The sequence below is a fragment of the Arvicanthis niloticus genome, chromosome 15 (genome assembly GCF_011762505.2).
Source record: "Arvicanthis niloticus isolate mArvNil1 chromosome 15, mArvNil1.pat.X, whole genome shotgun sequence".
NCBI classification, from domain to species: domain Eukaryota; kingdom Metazoa; phylum Chordata; class Mammalia; order Rodentia; family Muridae; genus Arvicanthis; species Arvicanthis niloticus.
Window position 1 is genome coordinate 55073364 of NC_047672.1, and position 18045 is coordinate 55091408.

Below are 18045 nucleotides of genomic sequence, written 5' to 3' on the forward strand. Positions count from 1 at the left end.
ACCTGGTATTCTCTAAGATTATTATTTTACCTTTATCCATTAGGACCCCCCTCTGCGGGGATTTATTTGGCACTTTCTCCTCCTGCTATAGGTAACTGTGCATCTCCTTCACTGCTCTATGTTTTACTTCCATTGTCTACACTTCACGTGCCAGTGCTATTCCTGGTTTTCTTGGGTGTTCACAATCATCTGAAATGGGTTTGGGGACATTTATTCCTTCAGACCTCCTAGGTCACCAATGTGAGTCTCAACAATAGCCATGCTTGTCGCCTCAATGTCTGCAAACAAACTTTTTGTTTGAAAATCAATGGATTTGTTGTTGGTAATGTGCTTAAGAATGTCTTTTTAAAGTCACCATTTACTATCTCTAGTGACTTTCTTTTCTTTTTGGCTTTTCAAGATCTGACTATGTGCCCCCATTCTAAAGGCTTCTCAAACCTGTGTTCTGCTCGCAGGGGCACAATGCAGTTCCTGGTTGCCTATCTCACGTGAAGACAAGCACAGCCATCTCTGCTCCAGGCACCAAAGGCTTGTAGGCAGGTCATCCTTCCAAGAAGAAAACTCAGGACAAAAGCATCTGCTTCCTCTTCCTCCTTTTCTCTTTCAGTCTTCTCACAGACAGAGAATAGCACATTTCTGTTTAAAGCTTTTTGCATCTCACTGTCTTCCCGCCAAACCTTAAGTTTCCAGAGACTTCGCATCATAAACACATTCTGAAGTACTGTGACCACCCCTCCACCCCAAACCAGAAAACTCCAAAACTTTTCCTCAGGATCAGCCTCCTGTGGGTTTTGACCTTCACCTTCACCAGCACTTCCAGTAACACCAACAAAGTAATGGCACACACACACACACACACACACACACAAACACACACACACCATCTTAGTCTGGGTTTCTATTGCTTTTCTAGCCCAAAGTTCCAATGTCCTTCCACAATCCTCCCAAAAAATAACTGGGCAGGTCTGTCACAGCATGATACTGGTACCCATTTGTCTTAGTTTGGGTAACGATTCCTATGACAAAAGCAACTTTCAACAGAAACGGTCTGTTTGGTTTACGCTTCCCCATCACAGCTCATCATCAAAACCTAGAGAGGAACTCCTGAGTTCCTTACTTAATAACTGATGTGGAAGGGTCCAGACCCTCATGACCAGTCCTGGGTTCCATAAGAAAGCAGGCCGAGCAAGAAGTGAGGAACAAGCCAGTAAGCAGGACCCCTTCATGGCCTCTGCATCAGCTCCTGCCATGCAGTTGAGGCTTCTTCCTCTCCAGTGACTCTACATTGTGTCAAGTTGACATAAAACTAGCCAGCACATCCCCTATATGAACCTGCATCCCTGCCAGACAGAGGAACCAGGTTGTTTGGGAGCTGAAAAGATGGGGGAGTCATTTGGTAAACTACCCACTCAAAAGCATCATCAACTCATTTTGAAACCTGGTAAACTTCGGACAAAGTTACAACCTTACTCAATTTTTAGTAACAAGCTACCCTCTGGAAAAATCACCGCATATTACTAGCACACTGGAGTCCTGTGTACCTTTCTCCAGTTCCACGGGGAAAAGTTCCAGCTTTTCTACTCGCTTTTCAAGCTCATACTCAGCGGATGCAGCCACGGGGTCAACGTCATCATTTCTCCTGTCATAGTCTTCATTGGAGTATGTGTTGAAAACCTACAGTAAAGGGCCAAGAACAAACGGTCATACAGAAAAAATGCCATTCAGTACCTCAAACTACATAATTTAACAAAAAACACTGATAAAATTCTTGATATTTTTCTTTTTAAAAAAATTGTATGAGTATGTTCACATAAGTATGTATGTGTGTGTGTCTAAAGATAAGTGTAATATATATGCTGAGTAATTCTGTGTGTCTCTTATATGTGTGCATGCATTCGCATGTTCGTGTGTGTGCATGTGTGTGTGTTTGTGTGTGTGTGTCTGAGTGTGTACAGCATGTGAGATGCTCACAGAGAGTGCAGAGAAGGACATCACTCTCTTTACTCCCTTAAGACAGGGTCTCTCACTTAAACTGGAGCTGGGTTGCCAGCCTGCAAATCTCCAAAGTCCCCTGTTACTGCTCACCTACATTTCTGGACTTACATGTGGACCACGCCTGGCTTTTTGGATGGTTTCTGAGGATCAGAACTCAGGTCCTTATGCTTGCTCTCTTACCTAGTGAGCCCTCTCCCCAGTACCTAATACTTCTCTCCTAACAATCATTTGATATTTAAAATTAATTATGATGTTAGGAAAAGGAGAACTGAATGCAAATAAAAGTAACTTACTAAATTAATACTGTATGAGACACTTTATCACTTGGAATAATTGAAGAAACAACAGTAGCCATGGAGTGCCTGTGTGAATAGTAACATTTACCAACCTTTATTTATTCAGAATATACTAACAAGTGCAGTGATTTGCTATTTCCTCATCAAACTATAGTAAAGCATTTCAAAGCTATCTTACCAAAGCCCCAAACTGAACCTGCCCCATGTTATGGATTATACTAGCCCCAAGGGTGTTGTATATTGATGCTATAATTACATCTTAATCACAGAATTACCAAAATCGATTTCCATTCTCCACTGTCCTGGACTATGCTAAACTGCTTCTTTCTTCTGTCATATGACATTTTACTTGTACATAGATTTAAATTAAATTTCCATTGGCTGTTTCTAGAAAATAGCTATCAACATATTGCTCAAAGGCTGTACAACATACAAGATATTGACCGTCTTTATTTCTAACTTAAGTCATTCAGAAGAATATGTGTGGCCCTCAGACAGAGCTGTAATAAATGTGCATATTTGCAAAAGAAGTAAAGTAGATACCAAATCACGCAGGACACTAAGGAGTATTTGAGAGAATGGAGTGCATCTATCTGTAAGTGCGATCAATATCTAGGATAAAAGCTGTAGTTATGAATTCAATTCAAAATTCATTAAGTACCGAAATTACATCTGAAAAGGCTCTACAAGTCTCCCCTCAAACTCTTATAACCTGTTAGTAAATATCTTTTGAAAGTATATTAAAAACTAGACTAGCAACAGGAAGCAGGCTGACTAAAGAAAACAGTGGAGGAAAGGCACTGATGCCTCCACAACTGGCCCGGCTGCCCTCGAGAAACGTCAAACGCATTTGGGGTTTACTGTGCTGTTTTTGTTTGGAATAAACCAAGAGGACAGACGTAGTGTTCACACACAGGTACACACAATAAAGCTAGTCACGGGCTTCACACCTCTGCCCGTGGCAGCTCTGTACCGGAGTGGACTTGTCTTACCCTGCTTTCCCATTGTACGCTCTGCTTGGAGCTCATGGTTCCTGGAGCTTCACTTTCTCTCTACTAGGTCCACAGCAACATTACTACATGAAAATGCACGTCTCTATACAATGGGGTTTGGATTCAACTTATCTTTATAGAAAAGAGGCTTTCTGTGCGCCTAACAAATTACAGAACTCAACTCTCTCGGCCTTTTTATCTTTCACTTCCAGCTTGTAGTATTCACGTATTAAAATGTATTCATTCAACCAAATTTTAGCACACCAACTCCACGCTATTGTGCTAGAATATTGTGCCTGGAAAGGGCACTCGGGCTCATGAGGGACACAGATGATAGAATAATAAACCAGAGTAGAATACGATGCCTGAAGTGACAGAGGGATATACAAAGTAAGTTTTTAAAATTAACGTTTATTTTAAAAATTATTTGAACATATGTCTATGCGCACTTGCCCACAGAAGCCAGAGGAATCAGATCCTCTGAAACCAGTCACAGGCAGTTGTTCGTTGCCTTATATAGATTCGGGGAAGCAAATTCAAGGAATCTAGAAGAACAACACACGTTCTCAACTGCTGAGCCACCTCTCCAGCCAATGCCTCTACAGAACAATTTTTAAATTTCTCTGTCAAAAGTAAAAATTTTGTGGAAGAGAAGATACTTTAATAAACAAGGATTCACACATTCAAGTGTAGAATAGACATGTATTTTGAGACACAGAAGTGGGGGAGGGGAGACAGAGAGAAAGACAGAGACTGGGGACAGGACATGCACAGACAGACAGCATTCGACACTAAAGGTCAGGTCAGCCACAGCACCTTGCCTAGGGAAGTCAATTTTAACAACATATTAAAGTACTTTGTTCCAGAAATTACTCCACTAATACTTACTGCTCATCTGATTGTACCAAGAGCCCCAACTACCACCAGTGCTCCAGTTTAGCTGGGAGTAATTCTAGAGTACAGAACAATTTCACAGAACAGTATTTCAGAACAGAACAATTTCAGAACAGTACAGAATGGAGTGAGTGAGTGAGTGAGTGAGTGAGTGAGCAAGCAGATGTGTATCCCAGTGCAAACCCATGTGTCTGTAAAAATAAGTATGGGAAAACAGCTTTAAACAAGTTAACAACTTCTTGGATGTTTGCAGAATCCTAGACACCATTACAGTGTTCTCCTCCAGGGATGGTGCTTAGTAAGTTACTGCAGACATTCTGAATGAATAAAGCCTTACATATCAGAAAACGATAAACCTGATGCATCTAGCCATGAGATGACTATCAACATTCCATTCTACAGAGAGAATAGTATGGTCTGAGAAACTACATGGGCATAGAGACAAAACAAAAGCTAGGCAATAAATAATTGAATTCAATAAATAATTGAAAAAAAATGTCAGATTTTCTTATTACAGATTAACTATTATTGACTAAGAAAAAGCATGGAAGTCAACCAAAAATAGTAACGCTAATGGGAGTTCAGTAACGCAATATGAATATTTAAACTAGTGCACACTACAAAGCATCAATAGCTCTAAAAAAAGCGAACAAAAGTAAGAACCTGTAAAACGCCGCATGACCACTGCTTACAATACTGACGCATTGCCTTCTCTGTAAACACAGAAAGCCCTGTCTATAACGCCATTCTACTTTCCTGAACAAAAATCCTGAATACTGTAAAGACTACCATTGCTCCAAAACTGCTGTAAATGTCAGTTTCCAGTCATTTGTAAATTCAGAGCAATTAATTCAAATTCCCATCCATTGTCATGAAAATTAAGAGGCTGAAAAAGCACTACCATGATAAAACAATAACTTACATCAAAACTTCACTAAATAAAACAATGTAGTTTGGTCCTTGATATACTGACAATTTTACATTCAGATTCATTTCCTTTTCTATTCAAATTAGTCACAGTGGGGTATTTAATAAATAGTATGGAAGGAATTGGATGTTCATCTAAATATAACTAGCTTACATAATAACAAAAATAGAATTTTGACTAAGAAAAGGTAAATATTCATCTAATCCCTAGAAGGAGTTTGGTTCAAGCACCTCCCACATCAATGCATATGAAATCTGTAGATGTACAATATCACCATATAAAATTTCTTAGTAATTGTATATAGTCTACACATATCTTCACCATCTCTGTATTAGTTATAATCCAAAAGAACGCAAAAGCTATATAGATAGCTGGTACTTAGTGAAAATGGAAAGGCCACAGTGCAGACACGTTTCTCTGAATCTTTTCAGTGTGCAGTATCTGAACTGATATCAAACATGCAAATGAAGAGGACTGATGGATATATACTGTAATAGTGCTGAATGCAAGGTCGTATGATGTTTAACTGTTGGTCCAGAGAAGCTTACAAATGCTACAAGTATTAATGAAAACGTATAAATTGGTTGATTAAGAATCAATGTCAAGAGGCTAGGGATAGTGGCAGAAGCCTTGACTAGCAATTATGAGACCCTTGGATCCATCTCAACACTGCATGGAAATAAACTGAGCCTAGCACGGTGAGACATGTCTGTAATTGCAGCACTTGAGGCTGAGCCAAGACTCCCTGTAAAAGACCATATTAAGGTTACAGAGTGAAACTGTCCCCCAAAAAGGAAAGAATCCCTCCCTGACAATGAATTACTATTATCACATAATGAGGGTCCAAGAAAAATTAGGGATTAAAGTAAAATGTTATGGTAAAACCTAAAATGAACTTTCAAACTCAAAGAATTGGAAACTAATTGAAATTTCAATGAAGACAACTTTCGTTAAAAATTAGACAATGTAAGTTATAGCCAGGAGGAATCATGTCTCCTTCTACAGCAATATTCGTTTGCTGACTATATGAAAGGAGGAAAAATACGTCAGGTTGGTCATGATAGCTCACTCCTACAACCCAGCACTTGGGAAGCTGAAGTGGGAGGACTGTCCAGGGGTTTTAAGGTCAACCTGGACTACACAGAGAATCCCATTTAAGATTATGCTACAGATTAAAATTACAGCTACTATTTAAAATACAAATAATAAAAACAAATTAGATACACCACAATGACAGAATGTTCACCTAAATGTATAAGGGCCTTAGTCTTACTTATCTCCAACATATTCTCTGTCTCTCTGTCTCTGTCTCTCTGTCTCTGCCTTTCTCTCACACACACAAACACTAACAATCTGAAAACATAAGTGGAAATGCCTCTGAGCTAATAGTATGTAAAAAGATTCATAGAAAGACCTACAACTGTGTACGAAGACGTACAAGGAAGTTCATTCATTAAGGCACTACTCATAACAGCTCAAAGTGACGAATTACCTGAATATTCACCAACAGAGAAAATCGCTTAGCAAACAGTGACATACCAATAGGTAAGTGACCGAACAAAACCTGTATCTCTAAGGATGTCGAAGACTCTAACCATATAGGTATTATTAAGGCAGAAAAACCATTGTAGATACCAGTAGTAAATTCTGTAACTATGTTGCTTTTGCCATCCACAAGGGAAGCTAAGGCTAGGTTTCCTTATTTACAGAATCATCATCATCATCATCATCCAGCGTTGCAATTGGTTCAACCTCGACATAGAAGAAGCTCTTCCAAGGCAATACCAAAGATAGTATTTCCCACATACCATTCACCATCTCCTTTAAAAGGAATTTTTAATATTTCATCTACTATTGTCCTGAATGCCCTTTAAATAAAACACTGCGAAGGCAGTTTAATATTAGAATGTAGACTGGCCCGCGAATATTCCTGCTTGTGTCCAGAGCAACGAACTCATTACCCAACTGGTCACTGCTTGTCACAATTCCTCTTCTTCCTGGGACAGGAAGACCCAGGGAGGTGAAAGAGTGGGTTAGATAAATACCCACTTCCCATCTACATTGTCCTGCTTCTTTCAATTTTCTTGTTATAGTTGCACTACTTATGCTTATCTCACTCTGAAAAAACATGGAGAACAATCAAATCCTGGGAAACTCTTGCTCCCTCACGGCAGTACTGCCCGCCTTTCCCCTTTCAGAATGCGAGCAGTATCCGGGATCCCCAGAGTCAACAGCATCGAGATACATACATTTAGCTCAGCCACCTTCTCATTGTTCCTGTGTTATTTCACTGAGAAAAGCAAACAAAGGGATGTTTAAATTTAAGGCTTCTTGAGTCAGCGCCAAAAAGCAATATTCTGTTCCTTGATCAAAGCAAACAAAACATGACCTCATCTCTGTTTCCCAGCAGTCAAGCCTACAGGACTACCAAGTTTGCAGTGATATTAAGCAAGGGTGCTTCTGAACCAGCATCCCCAGGCTGTGAAAAATGAATGAAGTAAAAATTAGCATATTATAAAATTCTAACTTGAAACATCATATTTACATGGTCAATACTTTGAACAACACTTTTTCAAAAGAGCAACGTTTTTTTATCAGTGTTAAGTAATATATTTCTCTTACTTCCTTGTGATACATTTTAATCAACTCAGATCTAAATAAACCCCATCTCCTCTGTGAATACTGACTGGAAGGAATCCCCCACAGTACTTCTACAGGTCACATCTGCAGCTGCAGGCTGAGTTCCGGAGGATGGTTCTGCACACTGTGACTGCTTAAAGAGACTCTAATTGCCAACTGATGACAAACCAAAGGCTGTATATGTCTCCATTTTTTTTAAAACTTGCTGGTAATCCCTCAGAAAGTGGGTCCTGGTTGTTGTAGAGCTAAGTCTAAACTCATACCTCTTTCTTTTCCAGAACTGAACCAACTTGCTGCTTTATGACAATGAGGACGGTGAGTAGACTAGGGGACTGAAAAGCTTTGTGCTGAAGAGAAGCCAAACTGCGGGGCTGGAATGCCTCAGTGGTTATGAACAGTGACTGTTCTTCCAGAGGTCCTGAGTTCAATTCCCAGCAACCACATAATGGCTTTCAAACATCTGTAATGGGATCCTATGCCTTCTTCTGGTGTGCCTGAGGACAGCCACGTAAAAAAATAATTATAAAATGGAGGTTGCGTTAACAGTCCACAGAGATTCTGATTCTTCTCTTGAGGGCTTTAGTTTCCTCCTATATAGGCTTGTACCAGATTACAATGAACTAACTTATGCTACATGTAGAAACATTATGAGCCAGGATAGTACAAGAAAGAGACTCCTAAGCCTATCTCCTAAAAGCCCAGTTTCTGGGCTTAAGTCATTCTGAAAAACATTTCGTTTAATAGGTTTTCATAGTCCCAGCTGTAGCATTCTTCAGGAGGAGGTCTAGCTCCTTATTTGCATCCATCAACACACTCTCATGCCAGAGCAGGACCAAAGACAATCCGGCATCAGCCCAAGAGCCGGAAACACACTGGCCTCACCTGATCAGAATCCCCTTACTTAAACTGTGTTAAAGCCAATTTACCCATCTTCTATATCATTCATTTCTCCATCTGTAACATGCCTCATTTAATAAACTGCCTTAATGGACTTAAAATACTTATCTTTGGAGTGCAGGCTTTAATTAGGATATTTCAAATGAATGCTGGCTAATCCTAGTGCGTGGCTTTGTGACTGGGGATCCTAGAAGGCTAATGGTGCTAGCAGCAGCCAGATCCACAAACAGTATGATACACACACACACACACACACACACACACACACACACACAATACATGTATGTTGAAATATATATTGAAAATACATATCTATTTAAATAGATGTATATTGAAAAAACTCTCAGGTACTATAGAACTTCAAAGCTTTAACAACTTATCAATTTATCCACAAAGACCCAGCACATTATAAAGTATACTCCACTTTAACCTACTGATTGAAATGTTAGTATCATCTGAAAAAAACACCTTCCTAGAAACACATAGAGTAACATTTGCCCAACACTGGCAATCATTAGCCTACTGCACTGACTCTTAAAATTATCTGTCCCAAAGCCCCTCAAATGCAAGATCTTCAGCTACAAAGGGCCAGAGAAATGCACTTTTCTTAAAAGCATCCAGAAATAGGACTGAAGTCTGTGCCTGTAGTGTGCTTGTCTTCTCCAGACAATTGGAGCATTTTCACATAGTTATCAGGGTCATTTCCATACTTAAACTACTAAATTAGAAAAGCTTTCGTTAGCCCTGAGCCAGGACGGCAAGTGTTGAGGGCTAGGGCTGAGCTCCATTTTTCTGGCGTATGAAATACACTAGGCCATGGACCTGGACCACAGGTCTGCAGTGTAACTAGTTCTCAAGACCTTATGCATGGGTCAAACAGTCTCTTTCAAACCTAGTCACTGCATACCACTCTGAGGCCAAGTCTTCATCCGTAGCTTCAGCTGAAAAGACTTTGCTTCTTCTTTTTTGGGTTTTTAACATTCCCTCAAATAGGCAGCTCTGAGGCGTGTTTGAAGGATGGCTCCCCAGGATCCACATGGACCAGTTCAAGTCATCCATCTAGTAGATCTCATCATTTTGATATGTTCAAGCCATTAACGTTATCTACTAATTTTTCATGTCTCTATTCCTACATGGTTTAATAAATATTTACATGCGAAGTCAAAACTTTCTTTCCCTGTTCAGTTAAATAAGGGTCATAAGGGCAACATGAATATTTTTCTATTTGGATAAAAGATAATCACCACAATACACTTTAGCAAAGGGAGATTTGGGAGAGACCCCCAATCTGACAATGTTGATGGGGCAGATTGTCCCCTTTTACATATACAGATCCTGACTCAAGCCCTGGCCTCAGCAATGCTGTGTAAAGGGGGAGGAATCTAAAGATTAGTACATGTTAAAAAAAAAAATCACATTACCAGAAAATGAAGGTAAGAAGTCAATTAGTAAGCTGAGTATGGCGGCTCCTATCTATCATCTCAGGACTGCACAGGCAAATGGAAATTTGCTGAGTTTAAGACCATGGTATAGGGAACTCAGTGAGAGTATCAGGCTAGCCAGAGCTACCCCAGGCTCAATACTGCCCTTTGGCCTTTGGAGTCAACTTAGGTTTGTTCTTATACACACAAAGATCACTTTTATAATCCACACGCACTAATATAAACAGTACATTAGTGTATTTATGAAGACATTAGTACAGTTAGCAATATTTCCAGTCCTCCTCATGAGCACATTATGCTTCCATCTTTTTCCCATTGGGGTTTAGCTATGTAAACATTACTGGCCACTAGGTTCTGAGGAGAAAAAAAAAAAAAAAACCAATGTATGTCACTTCCTGTCTAAGGTATTTTATCACAAAGACAAGACCTCCCAGAAGGCTTCTGACGTTGCTACCATCTGGGAAATAAGTACAACAGAAATAGGCCTTCTGAAAGTGTTAAGTCCGTGAGCAGCACAATGACACAGCCTCCCTTTGACTTACAATAGGCAGGTAGCATGGCTGAGACAAAACATCTGGTCCATACTGGGAGCATAGAACATGTGCCTGTTGTAGCAAGTCCAACACGTAAAAGAAGTAACTGCTCATGCAGTGTAATTACAAATATCTGTTCTTGGTTTGAAGACAGAAATTAGAGCCAAAAGATAGATGCCGCCACCCAAATTGCTGACCTCAATAAAGGCAAATGGTGAGGAGTCAGAAAAAAGCTCCCAAGTGTACTAACCATCAGTAGAAGCCCTGCCTACTAACTTCTGTGCAGTCAGCCAACTCGCAAAAGCCTAGTGGCTTCAAAAGAGGATGGACACCAGGTCCCATGCCTGCTTGGGCAGTCCCAGACCTTGTCCCCAGCTCCTCCTTAACTATGTCCATAGCACCTGGGGGTGGAGGGAAGGAGGTTAACAACAGGTCATGTCATTGAATGCACCTGCTACACCACCCACCTGCCATGTAGTCCTTCCCTCTCATAACATACAGAGAACAGTTTCTAAAATCAGTTCTTATCTAAAAGCTACAGAAAGAATAAGCAAATGATCTTCAAATTTAGTAGAGATACTGAAAAGAATAAAAGACTTTATATCGCTGAGTCATCTTAATATGCACCTTGATGCTATTATTGTTGTGGGATTTGGAATGATGAGAGTTGTCATGTCTCTCAATATATTCATAGAAATGCCTAATAGACATTCATAGAAATGTCTAAATTCATAGACAGAAAGACTCATGGATAAAAATCAAGCATAAATTTTTGACTTAGTGATGGCACGATCTTATTCTCAGAGATAATTAAAAATCAAATATAGAGGATATTAGGACTTCAAATTCCACATAGTTTTAGTGATTCTGCAAAAAGCCAGTATATATACATATGAAGCTAAATGTTTAATATATATGTATATATGCACATACATACATATTTTTAAATAAATAGTATTCTTAAGAGCACATACATAATTTTTTTAAAATCATATTATTGCCAGGCATGATAGCACACACTGATCCCAGCACTTGGGAGGTATGGGCATTGGAGCTCTGTTAGTTTCAGGTCAGCATGGGTTGCATATTGAGTTCTAGGCCAGACAGAGCTACATAGTGAGATTCTATCTCACAAATTAGTTACTAATTAATTAAGACCTACTATTATTACACTTGTGTGTGATGATGTGTGTGAGCTGCCATGCATATGAAGCTCAGAGGATAACTCTGTGGAGTCAGCTCTCCCTTTGCCCCGTTATGTGGCCTCTGGGTATTGGGCCCAGGCTGCCAGGCTCCCATGGCAAGGACTAATGCTTGCTATGGGCCAGCTTGTAGGCACAGAAATTTTCATTAAGGCAAAAATAACCAGAATGTCTCACATCTCTTATTGGGAACAGTACAAAAGTCAGTATACTCACTGTTTATCTACAAATAGTTATTGTGAAAGTACTAGAATAATGTTTTTTCAAGTTCTTATAAATGTAATTCACAAATAAAAACTTGGATCATCCCAAATTTATAAAATTCTAGAATCAGTTTAAAATAGTGAGGTTTTTTCCCCCCTCCCCTAATGGACAGTTTAACAGAGAACTGGCAATCTAATAATGGTCATGTTTTACTTAGTGTTCTTCAAATTATTATAAAAAATTAAACATTTCTTGAGAAATTAATAATGTTCTCTTTCAGCTCAGTTCATCTTTTATTTTAAATTATAGACATATGCTTTGCAAGCTGACAACTGGTAGCCAGTGTGGAGTAAATTTGTGGCCTTGGTACAGTTCCCAATGGACACATGACCTTACCAAAAAAACAAAAAAGACTAATTATTCCAAACAATACTTCTTCAGGGAATGGAGATGGAAGGCAATTTTTTGCGAAGAATAACTCCCAGAAGTGAGTGCTTTTCAGCAAATGCATTAGGGTGAGCTGGTAAGGCAGCCTCTGCTCTAGCATTTGTCAAAAACAGTTGGCTCTGGCTGCTGCTTCCCATAAGAGCCAACAGGTGGTTCTCCACAGAGGAAGGCTGTTCTGTACTTTCTTGAACTGGAAAGCGGAGGGAGGAAAGTACTACACTTTGTGTAGTTCAGACAGGGAAAGTGGGTACCAGCCACACTGAGGGACTCAGAGAATGGCTGACAAGTTCACACTTGACATATAAAACTTCCAAGGATATCCGCATCTTTTAGGAGAACTAAAAACCCCAAACTCTAAGGTCCTTGGGAATGGCACCTCAGGTCCAAGATTCAACTGGAAACCAACTAAAACAGCCCATTCAACGAGATCATCTGAAATAAACGTGTGCATTAAGCAAAAATAACCTCTAACATGAGGACGTCATAGACGAGCTAGAATGTGTACGTTGACCAACAGTGGTTAAGATTACTGAGCCATGAACAGGGCTGATATGTCAGCTACTATATCTCAGATCTGACTTGGGTTCATCCCAAGTAGTTAGATGCTTTATCCCCAGGGTGGAAGGCGGAAAAAGGCAGTAAAACCTTTAAGAAGAAGAGTCTAATGAGAGAGTCTCAGGTCAGCTTAGGAAAGGACAGTGGCATTCTGTCTGGTGACCTGATCTTTCTTTCTTGCATCTTCTGCCTGTGATGCCATCTGCCTTAGACCTTCACCAGAACAAAGCAAAAACAGTGCCATATCCATGAACCTTAAGAACTATGATCTTAACAAACATGCCTTATAAAGCACCTGGTGCCAGGTATTTAATATAACAAAGAAAAAAAAATGGGCTGAAGAATGAACCAAAGAAGCAGAAGAGGATCATGGGTTAACTTCACAGCAGAGGAGGAAAGCATTCGATACATTCTAGTGGTCGGTGAATTCAAATTGATTCTGACCCTCAGACAAACAGAGCTGAAGACAGACCCCTTCATCACTGTGATGGTCTTGCGATAGGTCCAGCTATTGCCTCCAGCCATTTATTTATATAGTATGCCAGATGTCATCAAGAAGGTACTTTGTAGACATGATTAAAGCCCACAATTGAAGATTTTAAGGGGAAAAGAAAGGTAATCATTGGTCCTGATGCAATCCATTGAGAAGTCTGAAGAATAGAGAACTAGGTTTTCTGGGAAATAACAGTTTTGTCTGTGATAGAAACTACTACACCTATGCAGGGACTAGACAAGGCTGCCCACTCTCATCTTACCTATTTAATATAGTACTGGAACTCCTAGCTAGAGCAATTAGACAGAAAAATTCAGGTGATAGTAGATGCTGGCGAGGATGTGGGGAAAGAGGAACACTCCTTCATTGTTGGTGGGGTTGCAAGCTGGTACAACCACTCTGGAAGTCAATCTGGTGGTTCCTCAGAAAATTAGACATAGCACTACCTGAGGACCCAGCTATACCACTCCTGGGCATATACCCAGAAAGTCTTCCAACATATAACAAAGACATATGCTCCACTATGTTCATAGCAGCGTTATTTATAATATCCAGAAGCTGGAAAGAACCCAGATGCCCTTCAACAGAGGAATGGATACAGAAAATGTGGTACATTTACACAATGGAATATTACTCAGCTATTAAAAATAATGAATTTGAGAAATTCTTAGGTAAATGGATGGAACTAGAAAATATCATCCTGACTGAGGAAACCCAATCACAAAAAAAAAAAAAAAAAAAAAAACCAAAAAAACAAAAACAAAAAACAAAAAACCACACATGGTATTTACTCACTGATAAGCAGATATTAACCGAAAAGTTTGAAACAACAAAGATTCAACTAACAGGCCACATGAAGCTCATGAAGAAGGAAGAACAAGTGTGGATGCCTAGGTCTTTCTTAGAAGGAGCATCAAAATACCCAAGGGAGCAAATATGGAGACAAAGTGTGGGACAGAAACTGAAGGAGAGGTTGTATGGAGACCATTCTACCTGGGTATTCATCCCATGTGCAGTCACCAAAAATAGACACTGATATGGATGACAGGAAGTGAATGCTGACAGAAGCCTGATAAGACTATCTCCTTAGAGGTCTCCCAGAGTCTGACATACCCAGAGGCAGATACTCATAGCTAACCATTAATCTGATCAAGGGTTCCCAATGGAGAAGTTAGAGAGCAGACTGAAGGAGCTGAAAGGGTTGGTGGCCCCATGAGGAGAGCAACAACACCAACCAGCCAGAGCTCCCCAGGGTCTAAACCACCAGCTTGGGAGCACATAGGGAGGGACCCATGGCTCCACCTGTATATGTAGGGGAGGATGGCCTTGTTGGGCATAGGCGGGAGAGGAGATCTTTGGTCCCATGAAGGCTGAACACTGAGGGGGAGGGAATCTGAAGGTGGGGAGGTGGGAGTGGGGGGTAGGTGGCTGCACACCCTTATAGAAGCAGAAGGAGGGGGATGGGATAAGGGGTTCCTGGGTGGTAGGGGGAATGGGGTAATGGGAAAAAATTCAAAATGTAAATATTATATCCAATAAAAGAGGGGGGAAAGCAAATAAATAATTTATTTTTAAAGTACAGCAATTCAACAGACTGTGGCTCAAGTGGCACATCAGAAAAGTCATGAGATGCTCGGCATAGAGCAGGCCTTGGGGGCAGATGGTAGGCATGAATAAAAGCACACAGTAAATACAGTCTTGAGAAGCATTCTTCTTTCAGAATGGGCGTTTATGAGAAGGATTAGCAGTGCAAAGGAAAGGAGTGAGCTAGGTCCTTTTGGAGTACACGTCTTCATAGTGCTTTGGGGGGGACTCTGTGGGTAGCTGGGACACTCTCAGTATGACTATTCCCCTTATGCTGCGGTCAGCCATTCACCAACAGCAAAGGGAAGGCAGGGATGTGGGCCCACAACTCTTGCAAAGGAACTGCAGCAAGAGGATCAAGGGGATATCAACCTCTGGAAGTCAAGGATCAAAGTCAGGTGCTGGCAACTACAGTCTGTAAGGTCAGGCAGGCACTGGAGGGACACACGGTGACAATAGCAGTAAAGGATCTATCTCTGCAGGACACGCTGTGCCATTTTTAGGGTGTGATTACACAGAAGACCTGCTATCTAAAACCCTGTCCATAGGCAGAATGCTGGTCTCTAGACAAAAGAATCCTACTTGGAGGCTTAGCACCCACTCAGGCCAAAGACCATGACTACCTGAAGTTCTAAGTTGCCAATCAGGCCTGAATGCCTACAGAAGTAAAAGGAAATCTTGTAAACAATTCTACCACCAGCAGAGATGTCTATGAGGAGAATTAAAATTTTAATTTCAGTAAAGGTCATGGGTAAAGTAAGATTTGTTTTCACACCCTGCAAACTGATGCCAGACATGGTAGAGTGGACAGGACAGACTGTGGTGGAAGCACAGAGGAGCAGTTGTGAGACACACCTCTTTACACGGATGCTGACTTGGTGAGCCTGCCGGCAGAGATGGAAGAGGAACTTAAGTGCACTCTGGACAGCTGTGCACATGCAAATGTGAAGCTCGATGCCCTACGAGGCCGGAAGGACTCTGCTTCCTTTTGTACAGATGTCCCTTCCACTTTGATTTATCTAAGAACTTCAGTCAAATGTAAGTGATGGATTGTAGGTGTTCCTGAAAACCTCAATATATAGTTAAATCTATAACTGTCTTAAGGTTACCTTATTTATAGGCAGAGGTGTTTTCCAGGAAACAAGGCAATCAGTGATCTTTTTCAAAACATGTGGGGGACCATGTTTCACATTACTCTTGGTGTGTTTAAAGAGAAAACGGCCAAGACATCCATTATCATGGGATTAATGGGCAAATCTGGGGCTCACTGACCCTTGAATCACACTAACTCCAACCTCATATATCTTGTAATAGAACTGATGACTTTGTAAATACTGGGAGAACCAGTTTTTTAAATCAATTGTCTCCATGACCTGAGAAACTGTGCACACAAAAGAACTCAGGAAAGCTCACGAGTAATTTCTTTGTTAAAATGGGACAATGCCCACTAAAAAGAAAGGGATGGGATGGCACTGCTACCGTGGCTCCTGACTCCAGAGAGTCAGCCCACATTTGGAGGCTAGTGTGATGCCTTCACAGAACATAAAACTCGAAATTCCCCCCAAGAAAACTGCCAGGGTCCCAAGGTCCATCACAGCTGAGGACAACCGGACCCTTCTCTCCATGGGGCCTTAAAAACAGACAAGTCCTCCTCTTTTTGACCACCCACTCCCATAGACAAAACTAATCTACTTCTCTGGTAGATCCTAGCTCTATTCATTTCCTATTTCCTGCCTGTCCAGATCCCTAGAAATTAAGATATCTTGTTACTTAATTTACTGAATTTTGCTATTCCTGGACTGTTTCTCCAATCATGTTATTTGGGATCAGGAAACAGCTCTCGGAGAAGAGGACAGAGTCAATCTAAGTGACTTAGTTATGCCCTTTTAAAATTTAAAATAACATATATTGGCCAAGCATTACTTTCTGACCGAAATGGTATGGGAAGCACACTGTACGAAGTCTCCTCAGGTTCTCCATTACCTGGAAACTGAAGTTCAAATGCTCAGAAAGGCATCTGTTCCATGGCCCTGGATAGGGCTCCAGCCTCTCTCTCCACCTTTATCTATATTACTTCCTTTCGCTTCTCCTTGTATGGGAAATCTCATAGTACTTGGGTGTATTTAGTAAAGCCTTTGTCTTTCCCACACATAAGTCCCATACATTATGCTACATCATATACATATGAGTGAGCACAGGTTCTACTCAGATGAACTGTAGGCAGCTGAGGGGCAGAACAATTCCATTCATGTTTGTATCATCTTCTGCTCATTACACCATGATCAGTGAGTTAGAAGTGTCACTCACCAATGTGTAACTGATACCCCCTGTAGACCACTCTAAACAGTGATAACCTTTTAAAAAAAATCATAAATAATATATTTAGCATGAGTCAAATTCTTCATGTACAAAAATACATATTAAAACACTGCATGCTAATATATAAAACATCTAAAATTATTAAAAAGTAGCTTTAAAAAAAGTTTAAAGTAAAACAGCTTTTCAAACAAGGGCCCCACATGCTCTGCTAGCAGTTTAAGATAATGCGTAACAGCAGCAAGCAGCCAAGTGACCCAGCTAACATCCCCAGCTGACATCATCTGCAAGGCTGTAATCTAGGAAAGTTGACTTAACACATCGCCATACTTGTCATGTCAGGGATCCGGTGTTACCAAAACGGGGGCATGTATTCCTAGAATTAATTTTAGATCCTACTGCAGATAATCTAAGAACGACCTCTAGGCTTGTTTTCAAAGGACCGCTCTGCTTCTGTCAAGAACACTTCTGTTTCCTTGCTGTCACTATCCGTTTAGTATAACTGTATAGACACCTCAGCCTGTTAGAAGTGCTGAAACACAGTTGTGTTGTGAGGTGTACTGCAGTCAAGGATATTTTTATTTATTATAAGGGTATAAAATGTGAGAGACAAGTTATTAGTATTGG

At 40.4% G+C, this 18045-nt stretch overlaps 1 protein-coding gene across 12 annotated transcripts in view; it reads right to left on the reverse strand.

Moving 5' to 3' along the window:
- Ppp1r9a (protein phosphatase 1 regulatory subunit 9A) overlaps nt 1-18045 on the reverse strand; it is a 263457-nt gene that overhangs the window by 117681 nt on the left and 127731 nt on the right. For all 12 annotated transcript variants that reach the window (XM_034519049.2, XM_034519048.2, XM_034519046.2 and 9 more), the window contains exon 3: nt 1542-1674. In XM_034519049.2, the coding sequence (XP_034374940.1) occupies nt 1542-1674 (133 nt within the window). The remainder of the gene's footprint in view (nt 1-1541; nt 1675-18045) is intronic.